We start from the raw sequence: 21,902 nt of genomic DNA on the forward strand, positions 1-21,902 counted from the left end.
AAGAGCGGAATCCCGCTTTAACAACTCTGTTTTTAATTTTTTGCGATATAAGCCAAAAAAGAGAGGAAATTTGGGGGGGAAAAAAACGAGGATGCTTTAACTGAAACTTGTACTGACAGATACATGAAGGCTGCCACTGCAGACCACTTGTGTGAAAATGTTGATTGTATGACCTTCGTGCTAAAGCCTCGTACACACAATGAGATTGTTGGCAGGGGATTGTCTGTGGACAGACTGTTGTCCTAAAATCTGACCGTTAGTACGCTCCTTTTTGGCCAACAAATGTTGGATGGCAGGCTAGTAAATTTTCAGCGTCCAATGGTCTGTTGTCTGATTTTCGTATGGTCAGTGCACAAATCTGTCAGACAAAAGGCAAAAGAAGTACAAACATGCATGCTCAGAATCAATGCTCACCAAACACAAAATTATCAGAAGGGGCCCAAAGGGTGGCACTCAAGAGCTGAAATTCCTCGTAGTACATCACTACGTTTGTGTTTGTTGCATGACAATTGTGTACTGTTAGTATGCAAGACAAGATCCTGGCATATGCCCTTAAGACAAAAATCAGACGCTCGGTTGGCCAACAATAGCATTGTGCGTATGAGGCTATAGCCAATAGTTTTAGCATCACTGAACAAATGCTATATGTTAACATTAGTATAATTATTATTATTATTGTGGAAAGCAAGTCTCTTCCCCTTCACTTGTAAAAGATCAGATGATGTGTCCTAACAAGTACATTGGGATCGCAATGAACAGCTATAAAGTTAGGATTATGACTATCTAGGAAAACATGGAATTCGTGATGGAGGCTACACCCGTTAGGTAATTCTGAGTTTTTAAATTGAAACATGTTCAGGTGCTAGCTAAATAGTGCACATATAATAAAAGTGTATTGTAATATTAGAAAGCCGTTTTCTGTATGATCTGTCTTTTATCCTACCATCTGGATTGCCCAGTCAGTCACCCACCATTGTCCACTTTATTAAACATAATCCCACTAACATGTCCCTCAAAGCCAATTTTGTAGTATTGATCTCTACTCTCACTCTCACTCTAGACAGCTATGCCTAAAACAGCCATATCATGTTTAAACTATCATACTGTAAACTCTATACAGCAGGGGTCTCCAAACTGTGGCACAGGGGGCCAGATGTGGCCCTTTGCTTGCCTTTCTCTGGCCCTTGGGGCACTTTTCCTTCCTCTGATACAAGGCGCTATTACTTCCACGGACACCAACAATGACCAGCAATATTCCTGCTACTGACAGTAAAGCGGAGTTCCAGCCATTTCTGTTTATTAAAAGTTTGCAGCTGCAAAAAGTGTAGCTGCTAACTTTTAATAAACACACACCCACCTGTCCCACGATCCAGCGATGCAGCCACCCAAAGCCTCGGTTCTCTCCTCCACTTCTCCCCAGCGCTGACATCACTAGTGTGGGAACCCGGTTGTAACAGCTTGCGGCTTCGCAGCCGGGTGTGCACTGCGCATGCATGAGTCGCGCTGCTTGCCCTGAATGGCTGGGCAATCTTCTGGGACCTGTGACGTGTCCCAGATGATTTCAAGGAGGGAGGGGGAGAGGGGAACTTCTGCTCGAGTTGCCTAGGTGGCAGGGGCGGAAGTGGGAGCTGGGTACCTGTCAAAACTGGGTGCCACCCCCCCCCCCTTAAAAAAATGACATGTCATCAGTGCCACCTGTCAGTGTCACGTGCCATCTGTTGTCAGTGTCACGTGTCATGAGTGGCACGTATTATTGCCATCTGTCATCAGTGCCACATATTAGTGCCATCTGTCATCAGTGCCATATGTCATCAGTGCCACATGTCACCAGTGCCACATATTAGTGCCATCTGTCATCAGTGTCATGTGTCATCAGTGCCACGTTTTAGTGCCATCTGTCATCAGTGCCACATCAGTGTCACGTGCCATCAGTGCCATGTATCAGTGCCATCAGTCATCAGTGCCACGTCAATGTCATGTGTCATTCTCTTGGTGCTCCAGGGCCTTCAAAAGTGTAATAGGTAGTCAACAAGTTAGATGTGTAATTTATGCTCCTAGAACCCGTGATGGTGCTCCCTGCATGTTGGGCCTCTCTAAGTGGCTAGGCTGTGAAAAAGTCCCACACGTGGTATCGTAATACTCAGGAGGAGTAGCAGAATGTGTTTTGGGGTGTCATTTGTGGTATACACATGCCATGTGAGAGAAATAACCTATTACAATGACAATTTTGTGGGGAAAAAATCTTCCTTTTGCAAAGAATTGTGGGGAAAAAATGACAACATTAAAAACCTCACCATGCATCTTACTAAATACCTTGGAATGTCTACTTTCTAAAAAGGGGTAATTTGGGGGGTATTTGTACTTTCCTGGCTTGTTCAGGTCACAAGAAATGAGATCAGTACACCAGTACATCAGATGTGATCAATTTTTTATGATTTGCACCACAGCTTGTAGACTCTCTTTTCACTAAGACTTTCACAGAGACCAAATAATATCCACTAATTTTGGTTATTTTTACCAAAGATATGTAGCAGTAAAAATTGTGGCCAATATTCATGAAGTGAAATTAATAATTTGCTAAATTTTATCACAGAAACTAAGGTGATCAAATACCACCAAAAGTACGCTCTATTTGTATGAAAAAAAGGACAAAAAAATGCAAGTGGTTAAAGTTTAATACAGAGTGGAGATAAGTCAATGCTTTCATTTTTTTTATTTCTGTCTATGACTCAATTGGGTAGATTTCCCCTCGCTTTCTGCCCATTTGACACCCATAAAAAAAAACAGAGGATGTGATTGTTATTGGAACAGGAAAGTGCAGACAGAAATAAAAACATTGTTAAAAGTTCTATCCCCACTGTACTAAGAATGTGTTTCTGTTGTGTTCTGGTTTGAGAGATTTCTTATCATCCCACTCTACCTAAAATGATATATAATGAGTTGGGCTTAAACCATTGAATATAGCTCATACAAAGAGCAGCAGAATCATCTCAAGTCATCATGTCTGTATTGCCAAGAAACCTATAAAGTAATAGTATACACTCACCTGTATCTATGAATGATGGCGTTAAAGAGTCGTCCATCTCGCCAGCATGTGGTAAAATTTTCACAGCGAATTCCACCATAGCCTTCTGCAGCTTGCTGTGTCCAAAGAAGAAGTTTTTCTTTGGCTGACATATCTTCTGACTCTCCAGTAACATGGATATCAGAAATCTGTAAAGCAAGACATAAACAGTTATAACAAATTCTATTAAAAAATTCTTTGCTTGAAGGGATCTTCTTAAAGTGACTCGCTAAAGACAGTGCATGTGCTTCTACAAGTAGATGTCGTGGTACAATAAGTATGCCATGGGCACAATGGTTGAATAGAAGAGGCAACTGTACGGAGATGTAATGCTACAATACGTGTATCTTTTCCAACAACATTTTTTCCTACTGATTTACTTATAATTACTGACAGCATTCTCTCTATTGTTATATTACACTTGCATATCTGGAAAACATTGGACTGGAAGGATCAGGGAATGCAGAGTTTTCTAAGGAGGGGAGGCAGGGGTGAGGACATTAAAGGATAGCAGTCACATTTTGAAGACAATCAGAAAAAACCTCAGATGACTGGCTTCCCTTACCCCACCGTGTAAACTTCAAAATTCTAACCATAACATACAAAGCCATCCACAACAACGCCCCCATCTACATCACCAACCTCATCAGCTGATATCGCCAAATCGTCCCCTCCGCTCCTCCCAGGACCTCCTGCTTTCTAGCCCCCTTGTTACCTCCTCTCATGCTTGCCTTCAAGACTTCTCCAGAGCCTCTCCCATCCTCTGGAACTCCCTGCCCCAGTCTGCCCAATCAGCGCCTACCCTGTCCTCCTTTAGGAGATTCCTGAAAACTCATTTATTCAGGGAAGCCTATCCCACACCCACCTAACTGTCCCCGAGCCACCCCCATCAAATCATTCTCTGCAGCTATTACCTTTTGTACCACCACCCCCTCCACTTAGAATGTAAGCTCTACGAGCAGAGCCCTCCTGTACCTTTTGTATTGTACTGCAATTGTGTTGTCCCCCCTTATACATTGTAAAGCGCTGCGTAAACTGTTGGAGCTATATAAATTGTGTAAAATAATAAAGTGTATAATAATTCACTTCCTGCTTATTGACAGCCTTGACAGCCTACTGCCACTGGGATTAAAGAAAGCTTAAAATATCAGTACAGTTATCCTTATTAGGCCCTGGCAATATTCCCAAACACCCCTTCCAAATGTCATGCCTACTTGTTCACACACTCTGCCTAGATTTTTGCTGTGTGCCCAGTGCCACATAGCTCTTCCTGCAGATGCGTGTTGAAATCTCCATTGATTTCTAAGGAAAATCCAACCACAGACAAGTGGGTAATAGCCTTTCTATAGAAAAGAATATAGATAGTGGTGGAGAAGAAAAGCCAGCCTCAGAGAGTTTTGAAGCAGCTACATGGCACTTAGTGGACTGTGTATTGAAAATATTGGAGGGGTAGGGAACAGAAAGTATGAAAATCAAAGAATTAAAAGAGGGCATTAGAACCTAATAAGGAAAACTGCACTTAAAGCACGTCTTAAAATGGTTCTGGAGAGCAGAAGGTTTTTAGGCTGCCTGCAACCAGAATATGACATTTTTAAAATCGAGCTTCTGAGCTTAAGCTTTTGGTGATCTTTTTTTTTTTTTAAATGCTATATTTTGGCTTTGCTTTTCCAGGACTACCCATTGGACTATATATTTTAGCATTTAGGTCTATTTAAAACACTGAAAACTGTAAAAGACAAAAAATCATTTTATGTGGAATTCATTCTTATATACCAGAAGTTTTGTTTGCTAGACCAGAACATCAGATCGGACCAGTGTGAAGAGCTTACTCATAGAAATAAAACAGCACCTATTAGGAAGATGCACATACTGTATATATTAATATATGTATTACCAATCAGTGTGACTTTACTTGCTAAAACAACACATATCATGCTAGTGAAAGTTCCCCATCTAGAATAAACAAACCATATTCATGCACATCATGAGACAATTCCATACTTACAAATTGAAAATTAAAAATGTGGATTTTTTTTTCCAAAAGCAACAGCACAGGCTATCTGCAGCACAGTATTTACAGGTGGTAAGCTCATCTGACAAATTCTGAACAATGACCCTACTTGAAAAAGTCTTAGCTTAGCTACCCACATTAGATTATAGGCAGACATTTGCACTTCATCTAACAGCAAATAATTGCTTCTACTGTATGCATGTATCCACACATCTGAGGAGTTACATGGGCAATGGGATAGATGAGCAGCCATGGACACACAGCCTGTACAAGTCATTAAAAGGATGACAAAGGATGCTACTGTATGCATGTAACCACACATCTGAGCAGTTACATGGGCAATGGGATAGATCAGTATCTTTGGACACAGTTTGCCTCCAGAGCCACTCATCTATCCCAGTTGTGATTTTACATGTGCGCATCCGCTTATCTGTAACCTTGTCATGAATTTCCACAGGCTCCTGGCTGCAGTTGTACGGAAACACCTGTGACTCCTGGGTGTAGAAATAGAAACCATCTTGACAGAGTACAGCCCTCTCCAGCTGTGTGATTGAAGCCAATCTTTCTACTGATGGTGTCTTCTGAGGTCCCAACACCTGACTGACACATAACAAAACATCTATAGAGAACTAAAGATTACCTCTGTCAACATAAATGTGGGTACCTTGGTTCTGAAGAATGCATTTCTCTTTTGCTGCACACAGTCCAGAACACAGTTACATAGTTATTAAGGTTGAATAAAGACACCAGTCCATCCAGTTCAACCTGAGTGAGTGTCTACAATTGTCCCTATCCCTGTACATTGCACACTCACATTGGTCCCTACCCTCAAGGCGCCCACAATCCAAGTTCCCCATTCATATACTAGGGCCAATTTTGGACAGAAGCCAATTAACCTACCAGCAGGTCTTTGGAGTGTGGGAGGAAACTGGAGTAAACCCTCACAGGCATAGGGAGAACATGCAAACTCCAGGCAGGTAGTGTCATGGCTGGGATTCAAACCGGCGCCCCTCTTTACTGCTAGGCAAGAGTGCCAACCACTACACCACTGTGCTGTCCGAATATGTGGACATTATAAAAGTAAACTGCTTTTACACATTCAAAGTAAATAAAGGACTGTACACCAGTTCCTGTTAGGTATATTGTGTATATATATATATATATATATATATATATATATATATATATATATATAGTGACCTCTATTTAGTCATGTGCTTACAGTTCTCCAAACCTGTTAGAATGCTATGCTAGATCTATCACAATAAAGAACCCCTTATAATGCTAGATCGATCACAGTAGAGAACCCTTCAGTGCTAGATCGATCACGGTAAAGAACCCTTTTAAAGTGCAAGATCCATCACAGTAAATAACACCTTTTAATACTAGATTTAAGACAAACCTTATATGGCTAGATCTATCACAGTAAAGAATCCCTTATCATGCTAGATCTCTCACAGTAAAGAAAGGCCATAATATTTTTCTATATGGTAAACTTTTTAACTGGCCAGTATAGGTTAATATTTTCTCTGCCCTCGATACAACAAAGAAGGGTCATAGAAATGTGTCTCATGAAGAGCAGTGCTATAAATACTAGTAGGACTGTCATTTGCTGGATTGTGCTTTTATTTTACTGAAACGGGCACTTAGGCTGTATTCACACCTTTGCAGTTTTAGTGCTTTTTGCATTTTGCAGATTTGCACTACAGTCCAATTAACATGGTTTCCTATGGAACACGTTCTGTAGTGCAAATCTGCAAAATGCAAAAAGCACTAAAAATGCATAGGTGTGAATACAGCCTTAAAGGTCGAAGCCATTTAAAAGACGCAGGCTCAGCACTGGACATACATTCCAATATTCTGAATTCTATTCATCCATTTTCTAGAGGTGTTCACAAATGTCATGATCACATGAAAATAAGCATAAAAAATATTATTTATTAAGGTCTGTCATGTTTACCTGCAATGCTGGGCAAGAAGAGGACAGCAAGTCGTCTCTTGAAATAGAAGGTAAAGTAGACACATAAGAGGGCCTGTCTAGCTCTGCAGCACTGTAATACCTTGCATACACCAAACAATCACTGCTCTTCATTTCCTCTTGCCTGTTTACATCACTTTCACCATTTGTATCACAACAGCTATTTGTACTAGTTGTCTCCTGTGCTATAATACAGTCAATAGAGCTTAGGCCGGATGCCGTTTTTTCATAACAGGCATCTGTGTTGGGAAGGAATGTTAATTTATTTGGAATGTTTGGGAAAGAAATATTTCTGTTCACAGCAAAACTGCTGTTTTCCAGACAAAGTTCCCGTTGGGCAGTCGGTTGAACATTGCCTGAACTGTATGATTCCAAGGGAAGTGCGGCCAGGCTGCCCGCGTCTGCCGATGGGTTGTTACAGACATACTTTGATGATCGCTGTGCAATTGGAGAGGTTTTGGTACTGACACCCAGAAAGAAATCCTCAGGGCTATATCCATCTCTGTTATTCTCTGCTTCAGCTTCTGTTGCCGTTGCTCCATCGCAGTTCTCATACTCTTTCCTTTTGTCAGACTTTCTTCTTCTAAAAAATCTTCTTCCTGAAGAATTCTTTCCAGGGCTAAAAGGAGCCTTCGTAGGATCAATATAGTATTCCTCCTTCTGAGCTCGCACACATCCACACACATTTCCCATTTGTATAGAAGACTAGTTACATTTCAGTGTAAGAGATGACCCTGGCAGATATATCGTGTATGTCCAGCACAGAGAGCTTCAAAGTGAGCCAAGCATCCTGACTTCTCCCAGAGATCATTCCCTAGCTCTGCAGTGAGCAGCCATGTTGGTAGCTGAGAAATGCACACGTAATAAATGTCATGGCAAAGTGCCCAGTCCAGGCCTGTGTCTGATTAGACGCTGACTTATTTCTGGCCACCAATCCTCTTAGACAAACACATAATTGCCTCTGTGCTAAAATATGAAGCAAGAACGATTAGCTTTCCAAGGCAGAACACTTGCCATGTGACTGAAAAGTGTCAGATGCCTTTTAATTTCACTTCGTCCAGCTTCCTGACACATAGCACGAAGCATTTTAACCTTTGGAACCATTACCTGGAGTTACTGATCTGAGCAAACAGAAAGGAGAACCAAGTCAAAATACTCTGTGCCATTTAAAAGATCATTTCTTATGATTATTGTCAGCTTTTAAAGGGAAATACAACACATGGATTTGTTGAGGTGGCTACTGCAAAAACCTGTTTAATTCTGGCTTTTTACATGCAGTTTAACCACTTAAGCCCCGGACCTATTTGCAGCCAAAGGACAAGGCCCCTTTTTGCGACTTGGCACTTCTTTTGGTGGTATTTGATCACCCCTGCGGTTTTAATTTTTTGTGCTATAAACAAAAATAAAGCGACAATTTTGAAAAAAAAAAAATATTTTGTGCTATCATAAATATCCCCCAAAAATATATATAAAAAAAATTTTTTACTCAGTTTAGGCCGATACATATTCTTCTACATATTTTTGGTAAAAAAAATCACAATTAGCGATTATTGATTGGTTTGCGCAAAAGTTATAGCGTTTACAAAATAGGGGATAGATTTATAGCATTTTTAGTAATATTTTTTTTTTTACTAGTAATGGCAGCGATCAGCGATTTTTATTGTGACTGCAACATTATGGCGGACACATCAGACATTTTTGACACATTCTTGGGACCATTGTCATTTATACAGCAATCTGTGCTATAAAAATGCAGTGATTCCTGTGTAAATGACACCGGCATTGAAGGAGTTAACCACTAGTAGGCAGGGAGGGGTTAATTGTGGTTTTTTTTAACTGTAGGGGGCGTGGCTTGGTGTCTGATGTCACTGATCGTCTTTCCCAGGGAACAGACGATCAGTAACAGGCCCTCTCCTCGTTCTTCAGCTCTGTGACCCGATCATGGGACACCAGTGGCGATCGGGTCCGCTGGTCCCGCGGCCACGGTCACAGAGCTCAGGACCGGGTCGGGAGCGCACTGCCGGCGGTGGGCTCCCAACCCACGGCTGGGCACTTAAAGAGCAACATACAGGTACGTGCTTGTGCCCAGCCGTGCCATTCTGCCGACGTATATGTGCAGGAGGCGGTCCTTAAACAGTTAAAACTTGGGATAGTTATAATATAGCTTTGATATAGTTTAAAGCCCACCTGGAACTATTTTTTTTATTATTATTATTATAACTAGGGTAAGAAATGTCTTTTGGACACTCATCACTTGGACAGCAGCTGAGGGCAAATCATTTAAACTGTCACTCAAGAAGAGTTCTACATTTACATCCTTTTTCTATACCAGGGGTCTCCAAACTTTCTAAATAAAGAGCCAGTTTATTGTCCTTCAGATTTTAAGGGAGCCAAACTGTAGCCAGCTGGATACAAAATGTGCTGGTGTTACTGGAAATGAACAATGCCCCTTTTTGGCATTAGGAGGAGGAGAAGTGCCCCATCATTGGTGTTAGTGGGAGGAATAGTGCCTCATCATTGGTGTCAGTGGGAGAAATAGCGCCTTATCATTGGTGTCAGTGGGAGGAATAGTGCCCCAATATTGTGTCATTAAGAGAAATAGTGTGCCATCATTGGTGGCAGTGGGAGGAATAGTGTCCCATCGCTGGTATAAGTGGGAAGAATAGTGCCTCATCAATGGTGTCAGTGGGAGGAACAGTGCCCTGTTGTCGGTATCAATGGCAGGAGCTATGCCTCACTGTTGCTGACTGGGGGGGGGGGGGGGAATAACGCCCCAATGTCTGGATATAAGCAAGCAAAGGGCCACAGTTTGGAGACCACTGGTCTATACTATAAACTGTCCCTCTTTGGCATTAGGGGGAGGAACAATGCCCCATCATTGGTGTCAGTGGGAGGAATAGTGCCTCATCATTGGTGTCAGTGGGAGAAATTGTGCCTTATCATTGGTGTCAGTGGGAGGAATAGTGCCCCAATGTTGTGTCATTAAGATGAATAGTGTGCCATCATTAGTGTCAGTGGGAGGAATAGTGCCTCATCATTGGTGTTAGTGGGTGAAAAATAGTGCCTTATCATTGGTGTCAGTGGGAGGAATAGTGCCCCAATGTTGTTTCATTAAGAGAAATAGTGTGCCATCATTGGCAGGAACTATGCCTCACTGTTGCTGACTGGGGGGGGGGGGGGGGGTAATAACGCCCCAAGGTCTGGATATAAGCAAGCAAAGGGCCACGGTTTGGAGACCACTGGTCTATACTATAAAATCTGTTTTATATATGTCTACATCACCATTAGGGGAGGGGGAGTCTACTAATTTTTTGATTTTTTTTGACACCCTTTAAACAGACAGAAAACAAAAACATCTTCCTTCACTTCCTGCTCTGTCTGACACTCATCAAATAGAAAGTAAGCAAAAAGATTTTCCTTTACTTCCTTTTCTGTCAGACAGCCATTAAATATCCAGGAAGTAAGAATATTTTGCTTTACCGCCTATTCTGTCTGACATCCATCAAAGAGCAAGAAAGTAAAAATATTTTTCTTTTATTGTCCCTTATTTCCTGTTTTGGCTGACACCAATCAAATATTCCAGAAGATTTATCTTTATTTCTTGTTCTATCTGGCACTCATCAAATATGCAGGAAGTAAGAAGATTTGTCTTTACTTCCTGCTCTGTCTGACACCCATAAAATAGGCAGGAAGTAAGAATATACCCCTTTATGTACTGTTCTGACTACATTTCATCAAATATGCAGGAAGTAAGATTTTCCTTTACTTTCTGTTCTGTCTGACACCCATCAAACAGAGAGACAGTAAGAAGGTTTCCCTTTACTTCCTGTTATGTCTGACATTCATCAAACAGGTAAGAAGTAAGAAGATTTGTCTTTACTTCCTGTTCTGTCTGACACCCATCAAATTGTCAGGAAGTAAGAAGATATCCCTTTACTTACTCCCGCTAGCGGCCGAAAAAGCATTAAAACCGCCCACAAAGTGTCACTGTAGTGGTGTTTTGTGGGCGGTTTGGCAGCGCTGCCCCATTGATTTCAATGGGCAGGGGCGCTTTAGGAGCACTTTATACACCGCTCCTACAGAGCTGAAAAGATGCTGCTTGCAGGACTTTTTTTTACCGTCCTGCAAGCGCACCGATCCAGTGTGGAAGCACTCGGGCTTTCACACTGGAGAGACAGGAGAGGCTCTTTACAGGTGCTATGTAGGCGCTATTTTTAGCGCTGTACCGACCGTAAAGCTCCTCAGTGTGAAAGTAGCCTTACTGCCTGTTCTGTCTGACATCCATCAAAAAGCAAGGAAGTATAAATTATTTTTTTTTTATTGTCCCTTATTTCCTGTGCTGGCTGACACCAATCAAATATCCCAGAAGATTTGCCTTTGTTTCTTGTTCTATCTGGCACCCATCAAATATGCAGAAAGTAAGAATATTTTCCTTTGCTTCCTGTTTTGACTGATAAGCATTAAAGGGATTGTAAAAGTCCTGCGCTCGTCCCCCGACGTCCTCTTCGCCCCTCAGCCTGGCCACTGGTTGGCTGGAGTGGATGGATTGAAAGCAGCGCAGCCATGGCTCGCGCTGCTGTCAATCACATCCAATGACGCGGCGTGCCGGGGGTGGGGCCATGTGATACAGCGACTGGCTATATCCGCCGGCTGTATCACGGGAGAGCGCCCGCAGGTGCTTCTCACCATGCAAGGGAGCTAGCATGAATGTGAGAAGTACCTGCGGGAGGAAGCAGAGAGCTGCCGAGGGACCCCAGAAGAGCAGGTTTGGGGCCACTCTGTGCAAAATGAGCTGCACAGTGGAGGTAAGTATGATATGTTTGTTATTTAAAGGAAAAAAATTACTTTACAATTCCTTTAAATAGAAAACAATGTAAGAGGAGTTTCCTTTAATTTTCCACTCATTAAATAGGCAGGAATAAGATTACCATTACTTCCTGCTATATATTTCCTCCCCATCAAATAGGCAGGAAGTAAAAAGATTTCCCTTTACTTCCTCTTCTGTCTGACACCCATCAAATAGGCAGGAGGTAAGATGATTTCCTTTTAGGCTGGATTCACACTTATGCATTTTTAGTGCTTTTTGCATTTTGCAGATTTTCTCCACAGAACGTCTTCCATAGGAAACCATGTTAAATGGACTGTAGTGCAAATCTGCAAAATGCAAAAAGCAATAAAAATGCCTAGGTGTGAATCCGGCCTTACTTCCTGTTCTGTCTGACACCCAATAAATAGGCAGGAAGTAAGAAGATTTCCCTTTACTTCCTGTTCCATCTGATACCCATCAAATAGACAGGAAAGGAGGAGAGATCACCCATATGGGGAAAAAATTGTTTGACATTGTTTTCAAACTATCCCCACTATATACCAACAATCTTTGCCTAGATTTCACTTTTAATATATTGTGATTTATCCTTCTTATATTGGCAGAGTCAATGTAATATTTTACTAAGGATAGTGAAAGTTTAGCAAATGTCAGTTCTAGGCGAGGAAGCAATAGAGCTGTGTGGCCTTATATCATGTCATCATAACACTAAGTATAAGAGCTCCACAATAGCAGGCTATTGAACAGGAAAAGCAGGCAAAGGTAACCACAGTGGTTCAGAATCAGATTCCTGTAGGGTCATTATGGCTGTAAACGCTCTCCAGTTATAGAATATATTAAAAGAGCTAGTAATAGACAAAAAAAATGTTTAAACTGAAAATAAAGTGCTATAAAATAAAATACCTGTGCGATAAGGTTCTGGTGAAGGCAGCCATCGCTCAACTCAGGTGTCCTTACAAAGCAGTGACTCAGTGAACACTGTACAAAATCACTGACCCAGAAGTGTATTAAAGTGGTTGTAAACATCATATATTAAATCTGAACAAAGCATCTCCCTCTATAATGTGTATACTTCAGAGCAGTAAGGTTCATTTTTAGCTGCTGCTTCTTTCCTTGCTATCTGCATGAGTTACGTCTGACAAGTTTTCCTCACACCAAGAGAAAATAGGTGACAGGGGAGAGATCTCCAGCACACAACTTGTGACTGACAGCCTCATCTGTGTTCCTGTGTGCTGTGTGAAGCAGCTGTGTCCCTTCCCTCCAATCAGCTCCCAGAACCCTCCTCACTGAGCTCTGCAGAGTGTCATTTCAGCTCTCTGCCCCCTGATTATTGACAGACAAGCATTACAAATGTTGGGCAGAAATGGTCTTTAACCACTTCAGCTCCGGACCAATAAACACCTTAAGGACCAGAGGTCTTTTTGCAATTTCGCACTGCGCTGCTTTAACTGGTAATTGCGCGGTCATGCAATATTGCACCCAAACGAAATTTGCGTCCTTTTCTTCCCACAAATAGAGCTTTCTTTTGATGGTATTTGATTGCCTCTGCGATTTTTTTTTTTTGCGATATAAATGGAAAAAGAGCGAAAATTTTGAAAAAAAAAGATATTTTCTTCTTTTTGTTATAAGAAAAATCGAATAAACTAAATTTTAGTCATACATTGAGGGCAAAATTTATTTAGCCACATGTCTTTAGCAAAAAAAATGTCAATAAGCGTATATTTTTTGGTTTGCGCAAAAGTTATAGCGTCTACAAACTAGAGTACATTTTCTGGAATTTACACAGCTTTTAATTTATGACTGCCTATCTCATTTCTTGAGGTGCTAAAATGGCAGGGCAGTACAAATCCCCCCCAAATGACCCCATTTTGGAAAGTAGACACCCCAAGGAAATTGCTGATGGGTATGTTGAGCCCATTGAATATTTATTTTTTTTGTCCTAAGGGATTGAATAATGACAAAAAAAAAAAATAATAATTTTTTTTACAAAAAGTTGTCACTAAATGATATATTGCTCACACATGCTATGGGCATATGTGAAATGACACCCCAAAATACATTCTGCTGCTTCTCCCGAGTACGGGGATACCACATGTGTGGGACTTTTTGGGAGTCTAGTCGCGCACGGCACCCCGAAAACCAATCACCACCTTCAGGATTTCTAAGGGTGCAAATTTTTGATTTCACCCCTCACTACCTATCACAGTTTCGAAGGCCATAAAATGCCAAAATAGCACAAAACCCCCCCAAATGACCCCATTTTGGAAAGTAGACACCCCAAGCTATTTACTGAAAGGCATGTTGAGTCCATGGAATATTTTATATTTTGCCAAAAGTTGCGGGAATATTACAAACTTTTTTTTTTTTTGCACAAAGTTGTCACTAAATGATATATTGCTCACACATGCTATGTGCAGAAGTCAAATTACACCCCAAAATAAATTCTGCTGCTTCTCCCGAGTACGGGGATACCACATGTGGGGGACTTTTTGGGAGCCTAGCCACGTACGGGACCCCGAAAACCAAGCACTGCCTTCCGGATTTGAATATAAAATGCTATAAAAAACAAACTAACCAGAGTCACCCGTAACACTTATACGGTGATCAGTGGTGAAAGGGTTAACTAGGGGCAATCAGGGGGTTCAAATTTTTATTAGGTAGTATATGGGGGTCCCTGGCGCTATATAAAAACCTGACGGGGAACCTAAATAACTAACTGGCTAACCAGCGTCACCAGTGACACTTATACTGTGATCGCTGGTGAAAGGGGGTGAAAGGGTTAACTAGCAGCAATCAGGGGGTTAAAACCATTATTGGGTAGTATATCGGGGTACCTAGCGCTATAAAAACCTGGCGGTGAACCTAAAAAAATAACTAGCTACCTAGCGACACATGCAGCGATCAGAAAAATGATCGCTTAGTGACACTGGCAAAAGGGGGTGAAAGGGTTAACTAGCGGCAATCAGGGGGTTAAAAACATTATTGGGTAGTATATCGGGGTACCTAGCGCTATAAAAACCTGGCGGTGAACCTAAAAAAATAACTAGCTACCTAGCGACTGTAGCGACACTAATGCAGCGATCAGAAAAACGATCGCTTAGTGACACTGGCAAAAGGGGGTGAAAGGGTTAACTAGCGGCAATCAGGGGGTTAAAAACATTATTGGGTAGTATATCGGGGTACCTAGCGCTATAAAAACCTGGCGGTGAACCTAAAAAAATAACTAGCTACCTAGCGACACTAGCGACACATGCAGCGATCAGAAAAATGATCGCTTAGTGACACTGGCAAAAGGGGGTGAAAGGGTTAACTCTAGGGGCAATCAGGGGGTTAAATCTTTATTGGGGGGTGATAGGGGGCTACCCTGGACCTAACACTAACTGTCCTGACAGTTTTTACTGTCACAACTGACACTGAATGCATTGATCAGTAAAGAAATGATCAATGCAATCAGTGACACTGTGACTGGGGGGGGGGGGGGGGCGGGGGGGGATCGGGGGGGGTTTGTGTGCCTGTGTGTACCTACATGTCAGTGTAGTGTTGGTGCACACTTACTTTTACTGTTCTCCTCGTAGTCCGGTCAAAAAGACCGCCCCGAGGAGAATGACATCACTTCCTCCTTCCTGTGTAAACAATACACAGGGGAGGAAGCTTCTCATTGGCCAGGAGCGATCCAGAGGGGGTGGCCGAAAACCAACGGCCATCCCCTCATCACGGAGCGCTCCTGGACCGAATCGGACCGCCGTAACCAGCGGGAGGGGGTCCGATCGGACCCCCCACCCGCTGGAAGGCAATCACGTGGATGTACGTGATTATGCCTGCCTGTGCCATTGTGCTGACGTACAATGGCAATACGGCGGTCCTCAAGTGGTTAAAGAGGAAGTAAACCCAGATGGTTTTACTTCCTCTTTGATTCCCTGCAAAGGTAAAGCATAATGGACTACTATGCATTGCATAGTAGTCCATTATGTGTCACTTACCTGACACAGGAGCCAGCGAAGTCACCGCTGTCCCCTTGTGTACGGAGCCTCCATCTTCTCGGTGGGTCTCACTGCTCCGGCACTGTCATTCGTCGGAGCCGTGATGACGTCACTCCCGCGCATGCACACGGGAGCTGCAACTCGCGGCACATCGCTGTTAACTGCGGCGCGCTCAGTGCGCCTGCACGCCGCTGTCTACGGCACACGCGCTGCTGTCTACGGCGCATGCGCCGTAGACAGCGGTGCCTGTCTTTCGGCAAATATCTCCTAAACCGTGTAGGTTTAGGAGATATTTCTTGGACCTACAGGTAAGCCTTAATCTAGACCTACCTGTAGGTCAAAGTGTGTTGTAAGGGTTTACAACCACTTTAACACAGCACGCTCTGTTTTTATAAAACAAGACTGCAAATAATCTTCCTATAAATAAAGTAAGTATAGCTGCTAACAACATCCTCTGCTACATTTACCATAGAGATAAAGAAGAGCTGATGCAACTGCCAGCAGACTATTATGATGACTTCAACGTCTATGGCTCTGCTGGTTACACTGGACGTTTTCTGAAAGTTTTGATTCTTCTCTAATATATTTACATTGGAAACAAATGTATGTATGCCTTATGTCACCAGTCACTGTACATTCTGGGATTAGTTCTAAATTGTATGATGCCAAAGCATTTAATGTATCTATGAAATAAAGCATCAACAGACCCTAAATTTCCAGCATGTTTTTCCACCCCGTTGTAACCGCTCCGATCTATAACAGATATGAGGATGGAATAGTCTGTGTCCAGTGGAGGAATTACTGTATTTCATATACGGAGAAGGTGAAATCTTATTTTAGTCTCCCCGTACACTAGACAGCAGATGGTCGCTATTTCAAGCTAACAATCTGTAAGTTATCTGTTCAAATGCGCGGATGTATGGCCATGTAGCAAGTAACCATATTTCAGGATGTGCATGTATATATTTAAAGATGAAATTCTGGATGTAGCCGAAAAAATATTTGATTTTCAAGCATTGTTGGCCTTATGTCTTCAAGATAAAATGCTATCCAGCTGGATTAATTAAACAGTATAAGAAATAATATACCTAGGTGATACGGGTACATCTGTCACTGAGAGTAATCACTGAACTGCTGGGATCACAATCTCCGCATTTCAGCCAATCTCCAATGAGGAATATGTGAGACGAAATGTTAATTCTGACCTTTCCAGCATATCAGAAAATCTCAAGTGATTAATACCAAACTCACTTCTACTGTTTAGACAATCCTACACAGATACATGGTGGAAAAGGATGTCTCAAACCTGGGTTTCTTTGGTAAGATCCTGGATAGGACCCTGTCTTCTTTCAGAATGGGCCAATATTTTCTAATGATGTGCTCTATTGATTGGTCTTTCTTATCTTTCTTTGTCAATAGTGTGTTCCTAACCATTTTCTTTATTAATAGTGGAGGATTTTGAAATACAAGCAAATACCCTGATTAAAACATTTGAAGAAAAAGGTTATCAACAAAAGAACTTAGAGAACTTTTCAGGTTTGTGTACAGAAGAGCCCCCACACTCAGCAACCATCTAGTCCACAATATTATTGATCCCCAAAACCCGTTAAACTATTTTCAGAAATGAAAGGATTTTATAGGTGTCAAAAATGTCTACTGTGCAGAGTGAGCAAGAAACAGCTGCGGAAAAGAGAGTCATTTAAGTCAAGGGTCAATAATAGGAAATACCAAATAAAAGAGTTAATTACATGTAACAGCACCCACGTTATTGAGTGCCCCTGCCACCTCCAATATGTAGGTAGAACTACCCGACCTTTGTACATGAGGATTAGAGAGCACATTAATAATATAAGAAAATGGTTCCCGAAACACAGCTTCTCAAGACATTTAAAGGAAGTACACCATAGGGGCCCCACAGGAGTGATATTTTCTGGAATAGATCAAATCAAGGATCACTGGAGAGGTGGTAATAAAAAAGTTTTGGAATCACAGAATGAAGCTAGGTAGATATAGAGATTGGTGTCTCTGGTGCCCGGAGGCCTGAACCTCAACATTGACCTCAACTGTTTCATAGCCAACTTTTGAATCCCCCAAGGTTTGCCCTGGTACTCTCCAATTCAGGATTCAGGGTAATATAATGTATATGTATATATATATATATATATATATATATATATATATATATATATATATATATATATATGTATATATATATATATATATATATATATATATATATATATGTATATATATATATATATATATATATATATATATATATATATATATATATATATATATTAGAATAGAAGCGAGGTGTACCAAGATGGCACCGCCTCAGACCATGTCCTATGATGAAAAGCGTAAGGCAGAGCTTGGTACACATTCACGTCACTTCCAGTATGTGGAGTTCCGGTCTGTAGAACACACGATGATCCGGATCTCTTGGATTGCAACTAGTTTTGTGCTCGTTTTTATGCACTTGACTATGTCAATTTTTTTAAATGCACTTTTACAATAAATTGAACCTAATAGGATTTACACTATGAGTGCCTGTCTCTTCTATATATGAGGATAACCTGTGGTTTGCCACGGAGGAGGTGACTGGTCTGAGTATTGCAACCACACCTATTGCACGTGCTTTACCCTCGTAGAGGCATAAGAATCTGGATACCCCAAGGTTTGAGGTGCCAAGGGGGTGGTGATCATTTAGGATACTGCCACCACACTCACTACATGTGTTATACCCCTATAGGGGTGCAAGGATCTGGTGAGTGGGGAACTGACTTCACTTTCAGCACATGATCTGCGGCTAAGCATATGTCACTTTGGATATTAACACAAGTCAATTGGAATTTAATTATGTGCACAAAAAAATATTGGACTTTATATTACAAAAAAAAATTCATATATATATATATATATATATATATATATATATATATATATATATATATATTTTTTTTTTTTCCCCCTCTTTGTGATGATTTTTTGATGGATTTTTTTGATGGATTTGGTGATGGACTTATTTGATGAATTTTTTAATATTGGATTTTGTATTGTAACATAAGTATTCACAGTATTGTGTACTTGGAATATCTAAAGTACCAACACACAATATATTTGTATCGGTATAAGATCTTAGCCCCTGTACACACGGTCGGAGATTTCCGCAACCAAATCCGTCGGATTTTGCCCATTGGATTTTGTCCGTCGGATCTTGTCCGAAACTGTTGCATACACACGGTCGGACAAAGTTGGCGAAAAATCCGATCTTTCAGAACGTGATGACGTAATTTAGTTACGATGGAAATACATTCAGGCAAGTAGCCAATAGCTTTGATGTAGGAATTTGAGTTGAGCATGCGTGGCACTTGGTCTGATCAAAATTCTCTACACATGATCGGAGTATGTCCGATCAGCCCAGTTGGCCGGGAAATATTTCCAACATGTTGGAAAATTGGGTCCGAAGGATATTTCAACGGAATCAGTCCGATGCATACCACACACAGTCGGATTATCCGACGACACGGTCCGATAGGACACATTTCGACGGATCCTACAAGGGCTTAGAGTGGGAACACCTTTAACCACATGATCTCACATTCATATATTGATTTATCACCATGTTTGGATAGGAATTGCACTTTCACCTGGGCAGAGTGACGCACCTGGAGGTTCACTCTTCAGGTGACGGGCAGTGTCGCTCACCCCTTACTCATTTATTTTTTAATGCTAATCATATTGTAATTGAATGTTATTAAAAATGACCTTTTCAATCTGAAGTCACTGTAATTTTCTGAGAATGCATTGCACTATGTCTACCTGGAGTTGTTCTGTACACAGAGTGTGTACTGACACCCACCAGAAACATTATTTCCTGCTTGTGTGATTGGATCACCAATTTTCCTAGAAGTCTGCCTAAAATACAGGTCAGATTTCAGGCATCCCTTGCAACATAAATGTCCTTTTTGGAGAGATACTTTTCTATAGAACGCCTCTAAAGGGAGGCACAGCAGATATCCTCATTAGTGCTCTGCAGCTGCACACCTGACAGTTAATTATGAAACCACTCCCATTAGACCTACTCAGAACAGAGGCACACAACGGGATTCATTCAGAATAAAAAAAGGTAGGAATCTGCAACAATGTTTGTTATAATCCTTGCAATTTACATATATCACCCAGAGGGGAATGTTTTTTTCTTGACAAAAGTGGAGATACACTATAAATGACTAAGACTCGGTTGACACTGCTGCAATGTGACAACCCATGCAAATCCAGTACTGGTTCCCACATCGCATACAACTCGCAGGCAGTTCACACTGCCCTATGCAAACTGTTGTGGGTGTCAATAGAAAGTTAATGACACCCCCAGATCAGTCCACATATCACAGTGAAAACTGTCAGTTCGGACATGAATCGGATCGCATGGGTGTGAACACCCATGCGATCCGATTCTGGCGGGAACCGAAAAAGTATTCTGCATGACTTTGGTACGCATGCGATGCAAATTCAGCCATACAATCTGTATGGCTAAATTCACTACAATCTGTATGGCTGAATTCACATCGCACAGACATCGCATGTGATCTGCACTGCAGTGCTGTGCAAATCACATGCAATGCCTGGCATCGTAGCAGTGTGAACCGAGTCTAACACCCAAAGAAATGTTGTGCATGAACAAGCAGACCTAATCAACCAGTTAATAAATATTATTTATTTAAAACATAGTTTACTACAAGTATAATTTGCTCTTTTTAGAATGTATCATATACATACTGTGCACTATTACTATGCTGTACAGTCTATAACAGCCTAAACTGTATTTGTGAAAAGTCAACCATATGTGCATTTATCTCAGTGTTAATCCTAGCATTTTGAAGGCTCCTGTATACATTCCTTATCCTCAGGGTAGAAAACTGTAGCACTTTGCTACTGGCTTAAAAAATGCTGGTAACACAGAGCCTGCTGGAGCTGCTTGTACATGTTAATACTCCCAGATGAAGTATAATTAAAAACATGAGATCCAATGTAAACATAGTAATATATTTTTTTTAAATCATATACGGAATGATTTGGAAGTTACCAACTTAATGGGGTTGATTAATAAAGAAGTAGAAGAAGGTCACTTTGGTTAACAATATGACGGTCATGTGACACTGACAATTTTGTCACTGGTGAAACCTTAGCAGCAACAGAACAACTAAGGTGCGACTGGCACGTTTTCTAATCAGTACTGCTCACTTGCTGCACAGCCTCCCTCCCTTGCAAGAGTGCAGCCACAAGGCAACATCTTGCTGGTTTGGCAAGAAAGGGAGCATCACCATAGCATAAAGTAAGGCTGGCCATACATTATACAATTATACAATTTCCTTGTACAATTTTCCTCTAGATTTACCAAAACCATATAATATGAGGTCAAACCTAAACTCTTTAAATTTGTATGCAATCAGGCAGGCCCTTGCACTTCATAGTTGAAGGTAAATCTAAAGAAAATTGAATAAGAAAATTGTATAATGTATGGTCAGCTTAAGGTGGTATCTTAGCAACTTCATTTAGAGCAGGGATATGCAATTAGCAGACCTCCAGCTGTTGCAAAACTACAAGTCCCATCATGCCTCTGCTTTTGGGTGTCATGCTTGTGGCTGTCAGGGTCTTGCAATGCCTCATGAGACTTGTAGTTCTGCAACAGCTGGAGGTCCGCTAATTGCAAATCCCTGATTTAGAGTGATATCCGACCGGTGACCCTGTCACAGGTGACAATTTTCTATCAACAGGATTGGTAGTGTGACATGGTCCTAAATTAGGTAAAGTTTTGATAATTTAATCATTTGAAAAGTCTTTATTTTTAATTTTGGTTGCACATAATTGAATATTCAGAGTGAGCATTCACTTTTCAACTTGAACATTTTAGTAATTATAAAACAGGCCAAACAAGCAAATTTGCACATATATTTGATGCCACAGCCAATACAAACAATCCTTCTTTGTGCCCACACTACCATCTGCACTTGAAACTCCAGTTGGGTGGGTGGCAAGCA

At 41.3% G+C, this 21,902-nt stretch overlaps 1 protein-coding gene across 28 annotated transcripts in view; it reads right to left on the reverse strand.

The window, feature by feature from the left end:
* Positions 1–21,902, reverse strand: part of DST (dystonin) — a 736,344-nt gene that overhangs the window by 416,493 nt on the left and 297,949 nt on the right. For 27 of the 28 annotated variants that reach the window (XM_077487838.1, XM_077487826.1, XM_077487828.1 and 24 more), the window contains one exon: positions 3,047–3,213. In XM_077487838.1, coding sequence (XP_077343964.1) covers positions 3,047–3,213 — 167 coding nt within the window. Of the gene's footprint in view, positions 1–3,046; positions 3,214–7,035; positions 7,950–21,902 lie in introns of those variants that run through there. The other variant, XM_077487835.1, reaches the window with a different exon arrangement.

The sequence above is a fragment of the Lithobates pipiens genome, unplaced genomic scaffold (assembly GCF_037356315.1).
Source record: "Lithobates pipiens isolate NorthernLeopardFrog02 unplaced genomic scaffold, aLitPip1_a1.2 Scaffold_18, whole genome shotgun sequence".
NCBI classification, from domain to species: Eukaryota; Metazoa; Chordata; class Amphibia; order Anura; family Ranidae; genus Lithobates; species Lithobates pipiens.